Genomic DNA, 17,367 nt, shown 5'->3' on the forward strand with positions numbered 1-17,367 from the left:
AGAAATTGTATCATACTGAATTTATCATAAACGAACCTGAAACAGTTTTTGATAAACCTCATGAAGTAACAGATCCAAGTGCTGGAAGTAACTTACACACTTGTCACACACTTCTCTTGGGAAGTTTGCTGCAACTGCCTGTGCAATTCTAGAAACAGGTGACAGAAAATAGCAAATATGAACATTCTGCCACTGCTCGATTCCCTGAGAAATATCTTGAGCTTTTAAATCTTTTCTTCATCGGGCACATAACGGAGAATATTCTCTAAATTACTTTCTCATAGAATCATGGAATTATAGTTTTCCACCAAGACACACAAGGATTTCTAAACAAGGACAGTGGTGCTACGTACAGACCTCAGGACTGCAAAAGCACATTCTCTTCATTGCCAACACTTAAATCTCAAAGTATGCTGGTTTTTTTACACTGATAGGACTTTCATGTTGCATCAAGCCAGAAGTATAAAAATACTGAATGTAAAAAAAATGCACTATTAACATGAAAGCAAAATGGCTCTGCTTCATAAATTTTAGAAGACAGTTTTATTTTTGGAAGATGCTATTCAATAAGGGAAACCTTAGTTTAAAGTTCCTCGCTGTTGCAAGTTGGGCTTTTCCCTAGTGTCTCCTGATATGCAATGAATCTTCTCAAATTCATCTTCACATTGTCAAGAACACACAGCTGATCTGTACTATATCTTCCTTTGCCTTCTTTTCGCATCTGCAAAACCAAGAAATACACACTTTATTAATGGAGAAGTTTCTCCTGTTATATCACCTAAAGTTTACAGTAATTCTGTATAGGTCTTCTATAGACATGCTACAGATGCCTCTTAGAGAACTCCAACATGTTCATGTGTGCAAATGCACAGCTACCACTTATTCTGCAGGTCAATTGACATAATACATCTCTGCTTAAAACTAGACCACTGTTGGCATGCTATTTCATAATCTGAAACATACACTTAGTTTCTGTAGCTTTTTATATGAAAGGCCTTGCACATAACTAACCAAACAACTGTAGAACTGTCAGTTATGTATTCTGTGTGTATAGTGCTTAGCTTTAAGACTATGAAAGTCATTCCTCAGGCTTCATCTGACTAAAGAAACAATGTACCAAAGATCATTATCTATTTAAGACAAGAATGTACCTAAAATTACAGTTTAGCATTTTGGCCTTGTGATTCTTGAAAATATAGAATAGTTGACCTATTTTAATTAACTGTCACCAGAACGAAAATGTCCACCGGCAGCTACAGCAAGTTAAAAATGTAACTTCAGAAGGGACTTCTCTCCCACCAATTTAGCTGTTCTCCTCCAGAGACACCTGCAGGATTTTTTTTACAAGGGTTTCAGAACAATACAGTGATTTGGACATCAGTAATGCAGATGTTACAATGCAGATGTTGCAATGCAGATGCTGTGCTGCTACCTCGATGGTTCCATGAACTTCATGATAACTGTATTTGCTTTCCTCTAAAGAGGAATATCAGGAATTCAGTTATTTCAGGTTGTTGTTTGGGGTTTTTTTGTTCATCTTATAAAGCCATATGTTCCTGCTTAAAGCTTCAACCCACACTGTGTTGAGACCCTGAGCTGGCTGCATTTGATACCTACCCTCATTTTGAACACTGGCTGAAATTCTTTCAGTGCTGGAAGCAGCTTGATCTCTACCGCCGCCTTTTCTGCTTCTTTACCATCTGCAAATACATCAAAAAGTGCATCCAAGGCTTCCCCTGCTACCACAAGAGAAGACTCCTTCATAGCAACCTCAAGAAGAAATTTTCCAATCACCTGAAATAAGAAAGAAAAATTTGTTTTTCCAGCAATGCTTAAGAAAATTGAAAGAAGTATCAAAACTGGTTTAGGTTTGCAATGCCAATTTTGATTTTTTACCTTTAGCGTTTCAGCTGTATCTTGTCCTTTCGCCAGGATGCTGCCAGAAATTCCAAGGATGCTCACTATGTTCACTTTAACACTGTCATTGCTGCTGTCAATACCAGCTTCACAAAAAGCCAATAGCTGCTCAGGAGTCAGACACTGCTTAGCAAGGGAGTGTAGGGGAGAAGAAGAAGAAAAAAAAAAAAAAAAAAAAAGAAGACGGACACATTTACATTTCCATGGAAATTTTCAAATATGACATTTAGATCATTTGCAAAGAGTCCTGTATTATCAAAACTACACAAATTCTGAAAAGTCATTAGCAAGAACACAGTTAAACTCTCCCTTTCAAATTCTTAAGGTGTTTCTTCCAGAACATAACCAAGGCTGTCATGAAGCTGAAGGAAAAAGTTCTGAGCTGAAAGGGATTTTCACAGATCTACCTAGCTCAATACCTATTCTCCAACTCACTACAGCTTAAGAGTATAGAATCTCATTTTTCATTTCACAGCCAGAAAGGACCCACAGAACATCTAGTATTACATCTTGTATAATAAACTATTATGCTTCATTCCTATATTTAGTTCATTAATTCATGTCCAACCAAGATTTTAGAAAGACAACCAGATTCAACTGGATGACTCAGGAAATAAAGAATCCACGTTTCTAGGTGCTAATTTACTAAATGCTTGTCATTATACTCATCTTCTAAAGACAGCACCTGTGGCTTATTGCTATTTTGGTTTTGAAATGTCTTTCATCTGTTTACACGTTAAGGAAGAGATATATAAAAAAAGTATTCCTGTAAGGTCTGTGAAAAATACAGAGTGAATGCTATTAAATCTGTTCTTTCAGTGTTCACAGTTGCTGAAATTTAGCACTTCATTTAAATGTTTTTGTTTCAAAAACTTTCCAGCACAATCTCACATGATTTTGCACCTACCAGAGTATTTGAGTTTGAAAGCCTTTACCTGGGAGATGTTCTTTGATGCCATTGTTTGTAGGAGAGCCCTCAAAGCGCTAGTTATGGCTTCTAGGAATTCTGTGTCTGCAGGGAGTTCTGTCAAAGAATTGAACCCAGAGCCAAAAGTTAAACAGTAAGATAAAGGATATGAGAAGCAAAGGAATACAAATTCCTTAATTGCTCATGAAGGTAGAACCACAAATAGGAGGAGCTAGACTTTCAGAGGCTTGTCTTTGTAGGTTGTAACCCTAGTGATTCGTTTGAGTTTAGTATTAATTGCATCGGGAGGTTAGATCACAGTTGGTCCTTATTTTCAGGCATACCCAACCTAACGCACAGCACAAACCACTGCCACCAGAACAGAGGCTTGAAAACTGGTTATCACATGGAATCCATCATACCAGAACCAAGAAAGCTACAGAAGCTGACTGCACTTTAATGCCTTTCTTCTGTTTTCTAAGCAGGCTTTTTAGGCACTCAGAACACTGGACTCCTGCCAATTCACACAAAGAGCACGTTTTCTGGTGATTTAATAACCTTTCAGAAATGTATGACTCAAACACTGCATTATTCTTGTTTAACTACAAATTCATCAATACCAGCCATCATCTTCAATACAATGTTCTGCATTTCTTGAAACTTCTTCTTCCCCCTCAGTGTGTTCTTATTTTCTGGACCACTCGAGATGCAGAACCTCTTGATCATTTCACACATTATCTCCTCCCTTCCCATGCATGAACTAGATCTTTATGCCTCTTTTTCACCCTGTAAACCACAGCATTCCTTCTAACCACATGTTGGTATGTTATCAACATTATCTGGCAGTTTCCATTACACAGCATTTAACTATTAAAAAATATTATGCTAATGAAATGCACCTGGGCCATTAAACTAATTTATTAGCACCCTCTGTCTTCAGGTAGCCACTTTTCCAGTTTCATCTAAGAACCAACTATTGCAAAGCATTACAGACTCTGAAATCTTGGAAGTCCTGCTCTTCAAGTGTGAGACAAATATTTCAGGTGAACTTCCTTGCATACGTCCTCACATTTATTTTCATTTCCTGTATTTTAGTCTTTCAAGCACTATGCACTCAGCAATAATGTTCCCACAGACTGGTCACATGCTTTTAATGACATTGAGAAAAAACTGTTTTGCAGGCAGATGGATTTTCAGGCATTAATGTAGTGTCATAGTATATGCTACAACAAAACAGAACTATATACACGTCATTTGTGGCTACAAATGAAGATACCTAAGGGAAGGGAAGAAAACAGCTTCTCAAGCTTCCAAGAGACACGTGCATATGCAAGACTTCAACAGAACTGTCTTAGGAAAAATGTTTTCTGACAATTTTTAGAATTAAGCCATCATCGCTGACCTTAGAACAAAAACAGGTTATCAGAGTAGCCTGTCAGGGAACCAGATCATCAACTTTAAACCAGGGCTTTGGGGTATTTTTTGCCCCTTTTTTTTTCTCTTGAATCTCAGTTCAACTTCTCTAGTGTCAGTATCATAGCAGAAATGGTTCAGTGGATTATTGGAATGATGCTGATCTCAGGTAGAAGATTATAGGAGGCAGCTGGAAATGCCAACTGCAGAGTATCTACACTAAACTATCCAGTAATACAGATAACAGCAGATGTATGGGGAAATCATCACAGTGCCCCTATGAAAAAATATGCCTTGGAGGAACTACAATGGATGTATTCTAGTATTTACCAGAATATATCTGATGTTCAAAAACAGTATTTTTAGAGAAACTATATTTATTGCCTTCTCCATTGAACTCAAGCCACCACTATAACAGGAAGATGAGCAGCTTCAGTATTTAGCCATAAAAACTTTGCACATTTTCTATTACAAATAAATTTCCGGTAAAGCTCTGCAATCATATGCATAAGGCACATGCTGGAGACAAGACAGCTGCTTTCATTCCTACTGTAACAAGGCTAGTTAGCACACTTAAGAAGAAAACGTCCCATCTTCTTCATGGCTTGTCTGATTGACGAAAACCTGCTACTACCACAAATATAAGCAAGCAAAAAGTTCTGGTCTCACAGGAAGGCAAGATTCATTCACTAACGGCAACCTGCTGCATGCACAAACAGACGTAAAGCAAATTCTTGCATTAGAAGCCTACTTGCTCAAGATGCAATCTGGATAAACACATCTGATCAGGATACACTGAAAACTGTTTTGTCAGCAGTTTTCTGACATTCAGTATGCTTATTTTGAAATGCTGAAGGGATAAACTTAGTAATAAAATGGTATTAAAACTGCAAAATGTACACGGCTACTTTATATCTGTAAGTTTAAAAGGGGTCAGCAAGCCCCCTTTACTGAACATCTTACCCATTTTAGCAAAGACTAGCTGCGAGAGATGCTGTGCAAGGGACTGAAGTGATGAAGCTCCTCCAAGACAATCCATGTCTGACACTAACAAAATGTTCTGAAGACATGTTAAAGCTCTACACTGCACTGCATGGAGTCTGAAATGAACAGACAAATAATGCACTTAGCAGATTTCTTTGAACAGATGTCGAAATACAAAGAATCATCTTCAATTAAATAAGCTTGTGATATGGTGTGCAGTTTACAGTAAGATTTGTACCTCTTCATACAAAATCATGTATCAGATCTGTCATTGTCTACATCTCACAAGTAACCCAAAGATGTCCTAAAAAACTGAATATACATGAAAAGTAGTAAGAGAAACAATGAAATTCCTACTTTTTAATTAATGGTTTCCAAGATGGATTGTGCATACAGATGTCTAGAGCAACACTGTTCGGAAAAGCCGTTTTTTCAAGAATCTGGGGAGGGAAAAAAGAAAGGTTTAGCAATAAAGCTTTAGCTTAATATAAAACAGATACTTCAAACAACATACTTCAAAGCTTTCCAAGTAGCAAGTGTCTCACCTTGCCAGAATCTTCCTCAATCACTCAAATGGTACAATTATACACTGGGTTTAGCATAGCATGTTTTAAGTATCCAACTGTAAAAGGTGATTTTCTAGGTCTCTGCTGATCTTTTTCATTTCAAACTTTCTTTGTACAGATACCACTACAGAATTTTCAGATAGCTACAACTCTACAAGATCAGCCATGAAACTTAGACAGCTTGCTAGTTAGTACAAAAAACCTTGAATGTTTTTATCTCACACCCAGATCACCTGGGTCAGAATTCTAGCTTAGTAACTGATGCAACTGATGCTTTTCATCTTTACAACTCCAAAGATTGAGCAAAACTCTGAAACAAGAACATCTGAATTCTTGTCAGTGTCAAAAATTGTATTTCAGACACTATGTATGAAAGAGGGGGAAGAACTTGCACTTATTCAATGCTGACTGTTGCCACTTGTATAGTATCAACCTTTCTAAGCCAATATGGAAATCTGGCAGTCATGCTTCTTCTCAAAGTTTCCTTTCTTTTTGCAAGTAATCTTTCTCACATCCAAATCAATTTTCTATTCTGGAAAAGCCAAATTAAAAACAAATAACACCACCACTCCATCATCCCCCCAAAAAACCCCAAACAACCAAAAAGACCCCCAAACACAAACCACTAGATTTCTGAAACTCATGAACCCTCTACTCCCCCTTACATGAAGAAATTATTTACGTCAAGACAGTTCATGTATTGATGCTCCACCTCTAAGCCAAAAAAGTGAAGCTAAAATGGCTTTTTAAAATACTCCTTTTCTACAGATGGATTTTGATCATTTGTTTGCCTAACCTGAGATACAAGTCAGGAAGAAGAGAAGGGCTGTACCATGTGCTGGAAACAAATACCTTCTTTGGAATGAGATTGTTCAGAAATGCTGAGTTAACCTCATCAGAAAGGCACAGAGGTGACATTAGCAGCCCACTCCCATCATTGTACGAGTTTTCCATAAAGTCACTTTCATCACTGCTGGAGAGTTCTTCCCATTCGTCATCAGAGGGATCTAAGAACAGAAGACAGACTTGTAACAGCACTCTTGCAATAAGTATGCTACTTCTCACTTAAACCTCTTGGTTAGGTTCTCCACCTCTCGGGTAGGAGTCTTTAAGCTCTTGGTCTTTACATTCCATAAAACATTTACTAAGACTTTAACTCAGATAGTACCATTTAACTTTTTGAGGTAGACTCAAGCATGCCAATACACCAGTTTAGCTTAACTTGCTTACTAACTGAAATAAGTTTTAAGGCAACTGTTTTCTCTGGCAATACTGAAGCCACAGACAGATGTCCTTTGGCTGGGCTGTAACTGAATGGGATGAAGATGTTACTGTCTCCACAGCAAGGCCAGTTGAAAAAGAAAATGATGACAGTGAAACAAGCCAAAGCAAGCCAGATCATCTCTGTTACCCCTTTCAGGCAACATATTTCAAGTAAAATAAACTTGAGCTAAGTTTATACTTACATAATTTACTCTACTAATAGATCTGCAAGGGCAGACATGGTGAGAGGGGTTGAGGCTGTATCACCAATGGGCACAGCTACTGTAAAAGTGAATAATCTGTCCATGGCTAAAAGCAAACCTGGCTTGACAAGCACAAGCAAAGTCCATCATTTATATTTAAATTGATAGATTTACAGCCACAGGGTTTACACTGATTTAACTGAAGTTGTTTTAAACCTGGTTACATTTTAACTCATGTGACACTGGTGTTTATGCAAGTCCCAAGTCTACCGGTCGGACAGATACTCCTCACTGACAAGTGAAAGCTCTGCCTGTGTACATAGGTCAGGACATTTAACTACTGAAAAAACATTGTATTCACCCCAAAGTGACTTTTTCTGACAACACAGACGAACAAGAGATCTAGGTCCTGTACTAACTGCAGAAACAGACATACATATTCTCTGCGGTAAAAGGTAAATTCATTCACTTAAAGCAAGAAAGGTGTAACTTGTACCATGCAGCAGCTTAAAAGAATTTATTTGAAGGTGATGTCTGCTGTTTATCCAATGCAAAGTAACTCATCAGGCTGTAGCAACTTGATAACGCAAGCATCTTGTTTTGCTTATGGAAACATCCAATTAATTCTACAGCTATCATATGCTGTAAAGGAGTTAATAGCCTTTGCATGAGAAAACAGTTGTCTTTTATGCTTTACCAACACACAGCAGCAACAAGCATGAAAACAAAGCAGACATCCCCCTCTCAGTCTTTTGCCTCTTCTAAAAAAATTCCATCTGCATCTTTCCAAAACAAAGCAAAACTCTCCTTTGAAAACTAAATGAGAACTATATAAACTGACCATGGAATTCAACAACAACAAACACAGTAGTCATCGTATGTTCACAGTGGGTGACCAGGGCAGAGCAGGAACTGGGCTCTGGTACACTGGCCCACAACCAAGATGAGGTTTCTTGTAACTTTCTTGGAAATACAGAAGCATTTCCAATGACAATCCCATCTTAACTAGCACTGATAACCTACGAACTACAGATGGGAGAGCAACACTGGAGTCTCCTGGCTTCCCTCTTGTGTCCCTGTTAAGGGAAAAGCACTCTGCTTCTTCCAAACGCTGGCCAGCGTTCAGTAGAACACATCTCTTGCCAGTCTGGTTATTCCTCTCAGTTCTGTGGCAAGCTGAGCGTTTCTATAAACTCAGCATAATGGCTACAGCTATTTTAGTCCTCAAATAACTCGAAAATTAGATGAGCAGCTGCCTCTGGATTCCTCTTAATTTCTACAGACTATGTTTCTGTCTGCCCATGAATGGGCAAAGCACTGTAGTGAAATACAACACAATCAACCTTACATTACACTGACTGACTGGCAGAATATGCAGTTTATCCACAAGAGATTTTCCAATTAAAGAGAAGAGCTTATGAATTACAGCTCATTAGATGAGAAATGCAGTTATGAAAGAAGCTTCATATACTAGGTACAGAAATTCCTTATGCTATAAGAAAGGGGAAAAAAAAATCACCATTGGGAATATCTGCATATTACTGTGGATTTTATTAGAACCTGAACGATTTACTCAGAAAGCTATCTCCTACACAATTACTTTTGCATCAGGCTTCCAAACTGCAGCAGCAATTAACATTTTCAGGTTTTGGAGGGGGTTTTGAGGTGTCAGTTCTGTTTGGTGGGTTTTTTGGGGGTTGTTTTTTTTTTGTTACCAAATCTGGAAATCGCTTATTTGTTTTCATGAGGATTAGGAGAAAAGCTGTAAAACAGACTATCAGAGTTCATAGAAAATATAGAATATCTAATTGCTACTCCTGCAAGAATAACAGCTTGCCTTTCTCCTTGGAAAAAAGCTCTTAAAGATGGAACCCTGAACAGCCTAAATGTGCATTGTTGCCAGAGCTGCATGCAATGTCTCTCCTCCTTAAAAACATATTTATAGTATCTTTTTGATATTACAAATTTGCTACTTATAATGTCAAAATGACAAGATTTATCTGCTTAAAAAAATATTGATGCTCTCATCCTGCAATAACATTCACACCCATATTGTATCAGATGAAGTCTCAGAGCACACTTTAGCTGAACAAAGAATATGCTGTAATACTTCTTTGGAAATACCTCTTCACAAGTGCTTTTTTGTTTGTTCTTAAATGATGGCACATGTAGTATCATTTTAAAGAAACAGGTAAGCCACAGAAATTACTTACGTGATAAAACCCCACACAATCCAATCTGCTCCCCACAAGGGTGTCAGGGACAGTAAGTCTGTGTGCATTTGCCCTTAAAAGCTAAGATCACCAAACAGCAAACTAAACATGACCTATTCCAGAAACAAAATGAACTACAACACTTGCAGTGAAAGAGATTCCTACAAACCTTCACTGCAGCACATATTAACAATGATTTCCAGAGCAGTCTGCTGAGCCATGAGTAAAGCTGTCACTTCTTTCAGTTCCCAGTGATCAGGCTAAAAGGTAAAAACACAAACCAAATTTAATTTAGTAAAACAATATTTCAGTGCAATTTAAAGTACCCAAACTAACAGCTAAAAATTCAATCCAGCTGTTTCCTCTTCTCATCCTACACCAAAATGTGAAAAAAACAACCACCAAAACCAAGAGGCATTACCTATCATCTTTCTGTTAGATGCTTCAGAACAAATTTTACCATCAAGAAATGCCACCTGCACTAAAACAGTAACAGAAAAGATTACCTAATATTAGCTAAATCCCTAACAGAAATATGTAATTCTGTTATCCTTTTCATGTACGTCATAGTGAATGCATTTGTTAACCTCTGCCCCATCTCCACTCATGACTGAATGGTTACAACCAACAAAAATCTCACCTGCCTTATGCAGAAGTCAGAACTTCCTGCAGTGGCTACAGGTAGGAGTGTCAACTACAAAAGGCGTGTCTACACCTTCCACTACAGGAAACAAACGAAAACATGCTTTCCTAATGTGCTGTGCAACTTGATCACACTGGAACAAGTTGTGCTGATATTCTCCATGCTTGTCTTTGAAGTTTTAGCTACATTAGTCAAGGTATTTGGCAGTTAGGATTAGTAACACACCTAGGTAGTTTACTCTAGCTAACACTACCTCAAGACAAGTCAGATGCCCAGCCAAACATACTAAGCTGTCCAATAGCCAGGAAGCCACACTTACTGGAAGGAAATCTGAAATGTCATTTTCTCCCTTTTTGACTTTTCCTTTTGGTATTTCTTCCAAGTCATAATCTTCACTTAAAACACAGTTGTCTTTAACATCACTCATGTTCTCCTCTGTTTCTGCCTCCGCAGCAAGTTTTAACCTGTTTTTTTCAGCTTCTTTCATACGAATAATTGTTTCACCAGCATCTATTGCTAATGATTCTGAAAAAATCTTCAGGATTGCATTAATCATGCTTCCCAGGCTGCCTGGTGGAATCGTACCCTTGATATTCCAGATAACGCCTAAACATGAGATAGTTGAAATATAAAAATTAGTAAAATACTCAATTTCCAGCTCTGCAATATCCATGTATTTTGTAAGGACACAGCCTCCCCTACTTACGATACTCAGTGCTTATACTTCAGTATGAATTTTCAAGTCGTTTCTTTAAAGACTTGTATTTTTTTCTGTTTAACATTTCATATATGATAATAAATCCACATGAGATAACCATTTTCTAAGGATTCTCAAAATTAATTTATTACACTTCAGTATCAAAAATCACCATGGCTGAGCATTTGAGGTAGAAAGAAGAACGCAAGTTAGAGAATTTTAGGTAAAAATCCACACCTATTAAGATCAAAACAATTCCTGTACTACTTATTATTGACTCATTTAACTATTGAAAACCAAAGGAATGGTTAAAATGGGTTATCATGCTGAATTCAGAATCAAGCATTTAAGACCATTTTAAAAATGGTTGTAAATCTGGTGACTACAAAACACAACCCCAAAAGGCAGAAATAACCTCATGAACCATCTATACAGGCTTTGACCATCAGCAGCCTATAGAAGACTAAGCCTTCTGTCCTTCCCACCCTCCTTTAGCTGCCATCACAAAGCAGTGAATGCCCTCGAGCATCGTACCTGCTGTTAGTGTTCTCAGAAGGATGTGCTTCATTGTGCTCTCTGGACACAACATCACTGTTTCCAATACTTGTTGTGCAGAAGCATTAAATGAAGAAAGAAGATCTGGATTATCTTCTGTCACTGCCTGCAAGCAGTTTGCTGCAGCAAACAACAAAGATAATTAACAAACCCAATAGCAGCTTTCACTCTCCTAGTGAGAAAGCATTATCTTCTGGCAAGCTGGAGTAATGAAACACAGAGACAGGAAAAAACACTTTAGACAGCATCATGTTGTAATGGTATGACACGGTCTTTCACAAACTGTGTTTTAGCTTAAAAGGCATTCTATGGCAAACCTGTACATAAAACAGGTGAGGGCAGTACCACATCAGACATGGGACTAGCTGTGCAAGCACATACAGCTGTAAGACCATTATAAGACTACAATAACAATAATACTAATAAAACCACATTGAAAGTGATAGAAGTTGTTTGGGTATTTTTAGGTGGACTATGTCCTTTATTATACAAATTAACCCATTCACTACCAAACCCAGAAAACAAACTGAAAAACACAGCCTCTATCTAGAGCTTTCTTTCCACAATTTTTTTCCGTCCCATGTAACCACCAATAAGCCATTCTTCTCTGGACTGAAAACAAGCACAACAGTTGTCAACTTCCAAATGATGTGCTGTTCAGAAAGTCTTATATTCAGTGTAAAGTTTAAGTACTGCTAAAGCAGGTACATTATAAAATGGATGTGACATCAGTGCTACATTCATATAGTAAAGAAAAAAAAATAAATGTATCTTTAAATCCCTACCTTCCCTTCTTACCACCCACCTGCCGCAATAGCCAAATCCACATTTGTGGAAAATGTCTTCATGTAATGTAACACAGCCTCCAGACATCCTTCCTTGTTGAATATGTGCACTGCGGTACTGCTGCATTCACTAATGCATAAGAAAGATTAATAGAACACTTTTCCCTTGAAAAAATTCCTGTAACAATGTTTTAAGTAACATGTACTCGCTATCACTCACATTCTAAAACCCATCTAAGAAGTACACATTAGTCCAAAAGCTACTCTTATTACTGCAGTTATGATCAACTCCATAGAAAATGGAGAAAGCGAAGCTGCAATAACCTGGGCACCTTTGAGGAAAGCTGGCTTCTGCCATCTGCTTCCTCACACACAGTATTCGGGAGTTTATTTGGGAGCCTACATACAGACTCCTGCAGACACAGCCAGCCAGAGCACGAAAGGCAGCTTATAGCTGTGGGCTACAGGTCAGCCCAGGGCTTTCTGCATCCATGGAAGACTTCATCCACAAAAGCACTGACAAGAGAGCAGGCTGTTGCCTCCAGTATCAATATTCACTTGCTCCAGGAAATGACTGCTCTTAACATTGCAAAACGGATGCTAAATCAATGCTAAATGTGGCGTTTACTTTAATTATCTAACACTGGGATTTGTGCTGCTTCAAGTTCTCACAGCTATTCCCATTTTTAAACTAATTATCAACACAAGACAAATTCGAACTAAAAAAAGCATGGGACCTAACTAGGTACTAGGGTCTTCAAAAATTTACTTTTGGAAACATTGTCCCTGCACCAGTGCCAGCCTGAATTTGAACAGTGCCAAACTCAGCAATGAATTCAGCAGTTCATGGTCATTGCAAAAAAGTTAAAAATACAGAAGTAATTTATAGCACACTTAATGATCATAGTTCCTGTTCCAAAGCACTTATGTCTGCAAAAGCAATTAAAAAAAAGAACACAAAACATTGTTGAGTCAGTTACAAAGGGTCATGTATTCTGTTCAAGGTGCTGAGCAAGCAGTTTCTGTAATGTTCTAGATTCCACCCACCCCTCCCCCCCAAAAAAAAACAATTTACAAATAAGGCCTTCAGTCAGCAGCCATACCATACAGGCAGACACACAGGCAGCTGCACTGCAATACTGCACAGTAAAATTCTGTACAGACCGAAGAGTACAATGACACTCAGTTGTTACAAAACATGGAGAAACAATACAAATTCAAGGAGAACTTTCAGAACAGGTTTATAGCCATTTCTGTATTAATAGTGTTGCCATTTCTCTTCCTTCACCTGGTGTTTTCAATGTAAACTACTAAGTGAACTACTCACATTCATTCTCACTTAATTAAGTAGATTTGTATCCGTGCCTCAGTCACTAAGGGATAGTTTGTCCAAACATTTAATATTAACATTAGGGATGACCTGCAGAGAGAGGAAGTAGTACAAAACCTCCTCACATTCCCAAAGCACTAGAGTCCACAATCGTAATTTTATTTCCCCCATCTCCCATATCATAGTAATGATCTACAGGAACTGCACAGAAGACCCCACAACCCAAAAACTGTACAGGAGACTCTAATAGAACACAATTAGAAAACAGTGTCAGAACTTGGGATGAACAACCAATGGGGGAGGGAGGAAATGTTACTCCTAAAACTAAGGACCAACTTTGTGCACTTTTAGAATCCTTCATCAGCAAAAGTAACTTATGGTAGAAGCTGTATTTCAGATCAGATTCGGGTTTGCCATTTATTAAGCAGAACACACGTAGGAGCAACACAGTTAGAAACCAGAATCAGCAACTGAATACTTCTTCACATGCAAGGACAGTCATTTAATTTCTGCCTCCATTACCATGCTCTTTTTTAGGAACAATTTAATTTAGCTCTTTTGAAAGGCCAGTGTTTACATAGCACTTACCATACATTCCACAGCAAATTAATAGCCTCATTGGCTATGACTTCAATATAGTTTTTGTCCATCTCTATGCATTTCTCCGGAGAGAGCTGGTTAGCATCCAGTCCAGTGCTGCACTATAACCAAACAAGAGAACCAGGGTTGGGAAACAAACAAACCAAGCAGCAAAACCTTGAAATACTAGCAGCAGAGTGAATGGAGAGATCTCTCGTGAGTGTTCATTGCCAGAAAACCAGACCAGTTTCCTATTCTCTATGAAAACTGGGCCATAACAGAACTGAATCATTGGTAAATTTTCTTCTGTTGTAGAAAGACTCTGTCAGTACTTGCTTTGCATTCAATAATCTTCAGAAGCATTTTTTATAAAGACTTGGCAATTTTAGAACCTGAAATGCTGTTCCATGCTAACACAGACTGTAAGCAATTTTCAGCAGTTCTTTCTAATCACAAAGATTAATTCAGCTAATATCTTGCTGTGCTTTACAATAATGCTATTATTCATATTTTAAAATGGGGAAGAAACATACAAAAAATGACAATACTGCTCAAGGCTGCTCAAAGACAGCAGGTAACAGAATTCAATGCAATTTCCAAACTGCACTGCAACACCTTGATCAAACAAAGAATATGCATTCAGTACAGATTATTCTACAGTAGCAGTAACTACCCAACTGTAAATCCAAGACTTCAGTATGCAAAACTGCTTACCAAAAACCTCTCGCTAGAATAATGTTGCAAGATATATGTTGGATCTGGATCTTGATGGACAAAAAAAATTTGTCATGACTGACGTTCCAGACTCAAAATCTCCCGACCATTTAAGCAAAAATCATCCTGGACAGCAAACCTCAGCGCAGACCCATGCTAGCAGATCAGGAGGCAAAATCAAGTGGTTTGAAATCTCTGGAATACTTCTTGTCCTATTAAACTTACTGAAACATTCATTTAAAAGATCTCTCAAATATTCTATCACAAGAATAGCTACAAAAATTGAACTACTTTTAAAAACAGGATAACTCAATGGCTAGATCAGTTTTAAAACTGGAATAAACATGAACACACCTCCTTCAGAAGCGCAACAAGGGGTGTCATGATGTCTTTTGACACCATGTCATCACAGACTTCAAATCCCCCACAAGCACTCAGATTTCTAGGAAAAAAATAAAAATAAAAAAAAAATCCATGCTTTGATAAGATACAATACTTTGCAGGAATATTAAAAAGCAAACAAACAAACCACCATGCATTCAGTATTCTTCTCCACAGGTTATGGTACTTTTTGTTTTTAAAGTCAATCTGCTTAATCAGCAACTTTAACCTTCTACCTTCTTAGCATAAAAGAATAACTCTGGTGTTAGGGAAAAAAATTACTTTCACATTCTTGCCTAGCATAAGTAGAAAGATTATCTGTACTAAAACATGACTTCTGCCAGGTACTACTCAGTGTAAGATACAACATGAATATAAGTATTAGCATTACATTTTAGTACAAATAAAGCAAGCTGCAGGTTTGACTGCAGAATAGCAACTCAAAATTATGCTGTTCAGTATTTACAGGTTTTTCAAGACAGCTCTGTGCATTCGCAAACTAACCACCCACTCCTACCAAGGACACAAAATGTCATACTAACAGCATTCAAGTTCTCTGTATTTCTTCATACCGCTATAGATTTTCTTTTTCTTAACACAAGGATGAAAAGCAACACATTCCAATAGGAGTAGATAAAATGGTAGCAACTAATTTAAACTCTGCTTTTGCCATTAAAGTCCCACGGCAGCCTATTGGAGCAAGAAAAGCCGCTTCCTCAGGGGTTTCAACTGACACAGGTATATTTGCTCAAAATGGAGTTAAAACAAGAGCGGCTGGCATTCAAGTTCACAGCTTTTAACAGGAAAACTCCTCTCTTTTCCATGCCTGGAGTACCTCATTCTAACCAAATATTAGCAACTGCTTACCGGAGAGCACCTGCAGCTGTCTCGCGAACAGCTAAACTGTAATCCATCAACAACGGTCCTAAACAACGGACCACGTCTCTCTGCAGAAAGGCTGGGATTGCATGCTGCTCCTGCAACAGCTTGGAAATACTGGCACAGGCATATTCTCTCACTTCAGCACTTGGATGCTGCACCTGTGGATACACAAACAGGGCAGATTAGGGGCGACGGAAAAGGTAGCGGAAGTTTTTGAGTGAAAAGACGGATCTGCCTTTTGATTTGCAGGCCCAGCACTGTAGCTCCTCTTTTACTGCTCCGGAATGGAATCAAGAGCTTTTAACTTCCATGGAAGTTTATACATCTTTGTCTGGGTTACGTGTGTTAACTGTAGGACTAGATAAATACTATTCTGGGTGCTTAACAAGAGAGCTATAGTTCAGACACAGATTTGACACTAGCTGTCCCTGGTGAGACCTCATAGCTACTTTCAATTAACACGTTTAAAAAATTAAAAAAAGGACAAAAGTGAAGGGAAAATGCCATCCAGGAAATATAACGGACATAAAATATGCCACCATACAGAAAAACTGAAGAACCAAAAAATACAAAAAACATGACAGCCTTTAGACTAAAAACATCTGCCTAAAGTCAAGGAGCACGTGTTCTCTACATTCACAAGACAACGCTGCCACCAAACAGAGGTTTAGGTGAGATGCAAGAATTGCAAGTCATAAAGGTAATAGAACATCAGAAGTGCCTGTCCTGGGAGGTCATGGAGTTTGTCAAAAACTCAACAGAAAAGACAAACATCTGCTGCAGACTGGAAAAGTGTGGTACCTCACATTCTGCCTCACTGAGACTGAGGTCTCTACGCTCATCCTCACCTGTGCATTTATATAATTTTTTTACTCTTCCCGTTTGTAGGTTTTTTTTAGTAAGACTAAATAGGTTAGTCCAGAAGAATAATCAAGCAGTGACTCGTTCAATGAGTTCAGTTAGGTGAAGTGAACAAAGGGGATTTAGTTACCTAAAGGAAAACAGGTTTTTACTATAGATTCTAAAGTCACATGTGCAGAAGGAGGTTTAAGCTAGTTTTTATCTGTAGTACTTAAACCAAACCCAGGAATGTGGCCAAAACGTGGCCAAACCCAGTCTCTTCAGCATTTTCTACGAGTTTTTTCTCACGAGTGGATCTTGGACTTATCGCCTTGGCTACCTTCCAGGAACACTCTCCAGTCGGGCAGACTGAATTCACACACTGCAAGAATTCCTTCAAAGCCTCTCCTGGGACGAGGAGCCCAGAGCAGCCCCGCTGCACCATTCAAGAAGGCGAGAAGAGCCCGGTCGGGGTGCCGAGGCCAGAGGCAGCAG

The 17,367-nt window shown here is 38.3% G+C and overlaps 1 protein-coding gene across 1 annotated transcript; it reads right to left on the reverse strand.

The window, feature by feature from the left end:
* Positions 1-344: 344 nt before the first annotated feature.
* HEATR3 (HEAT repeat containing 3) lies at positions 345-16,202 on the reverse strand. Its single transcript, XM_010009656.1, has 14 exons — positions 16,018-16,202; positions 15,124-15,211; positions 14,065-14,177; positions 12,167-12,276; positions 11,341-11,481; positions 10,429-10,715; positions 9,636-9,726; positions 6,640-6,794; positions 5,579-5,661; positions 5,201-5,337; positions 2,853-2,941; positions 1,897-2,040; positions 1,618-1,794; positions 345-721 (listed from the first exon to the last, which is right to left on the reverse strand). The coding sequence occupies exons 1-14, from the start codon at positions 16,062-16,064 to the stop codon at positions 584-586; spliced, it is 1,800 nt and encodes a 599-aa protein (XP_010007958.1). The 5' UTR covers positions 16,065-16,202; the 3' UTR covers positions 345-583.
* Between the last annotated feature and the right edge of the window lie 1,165 nt (positions 16,203-17,367).

The sequence above is a fragment of the Nestor notabilis genome, unplaced genomic scaffold (assembly GCF_000696875.1).
Source record: "Nestor notabilis isolate BGI_N333 unplaced genomic scaffold, ASM69687v1 Scaffold28972, whole genome shotgun sequence".
NCBI lineage: Eukaryota > Metazoa > Chordata > Aves > Psittaciformes > Psittacidae > Nestor > Nestor notabilis.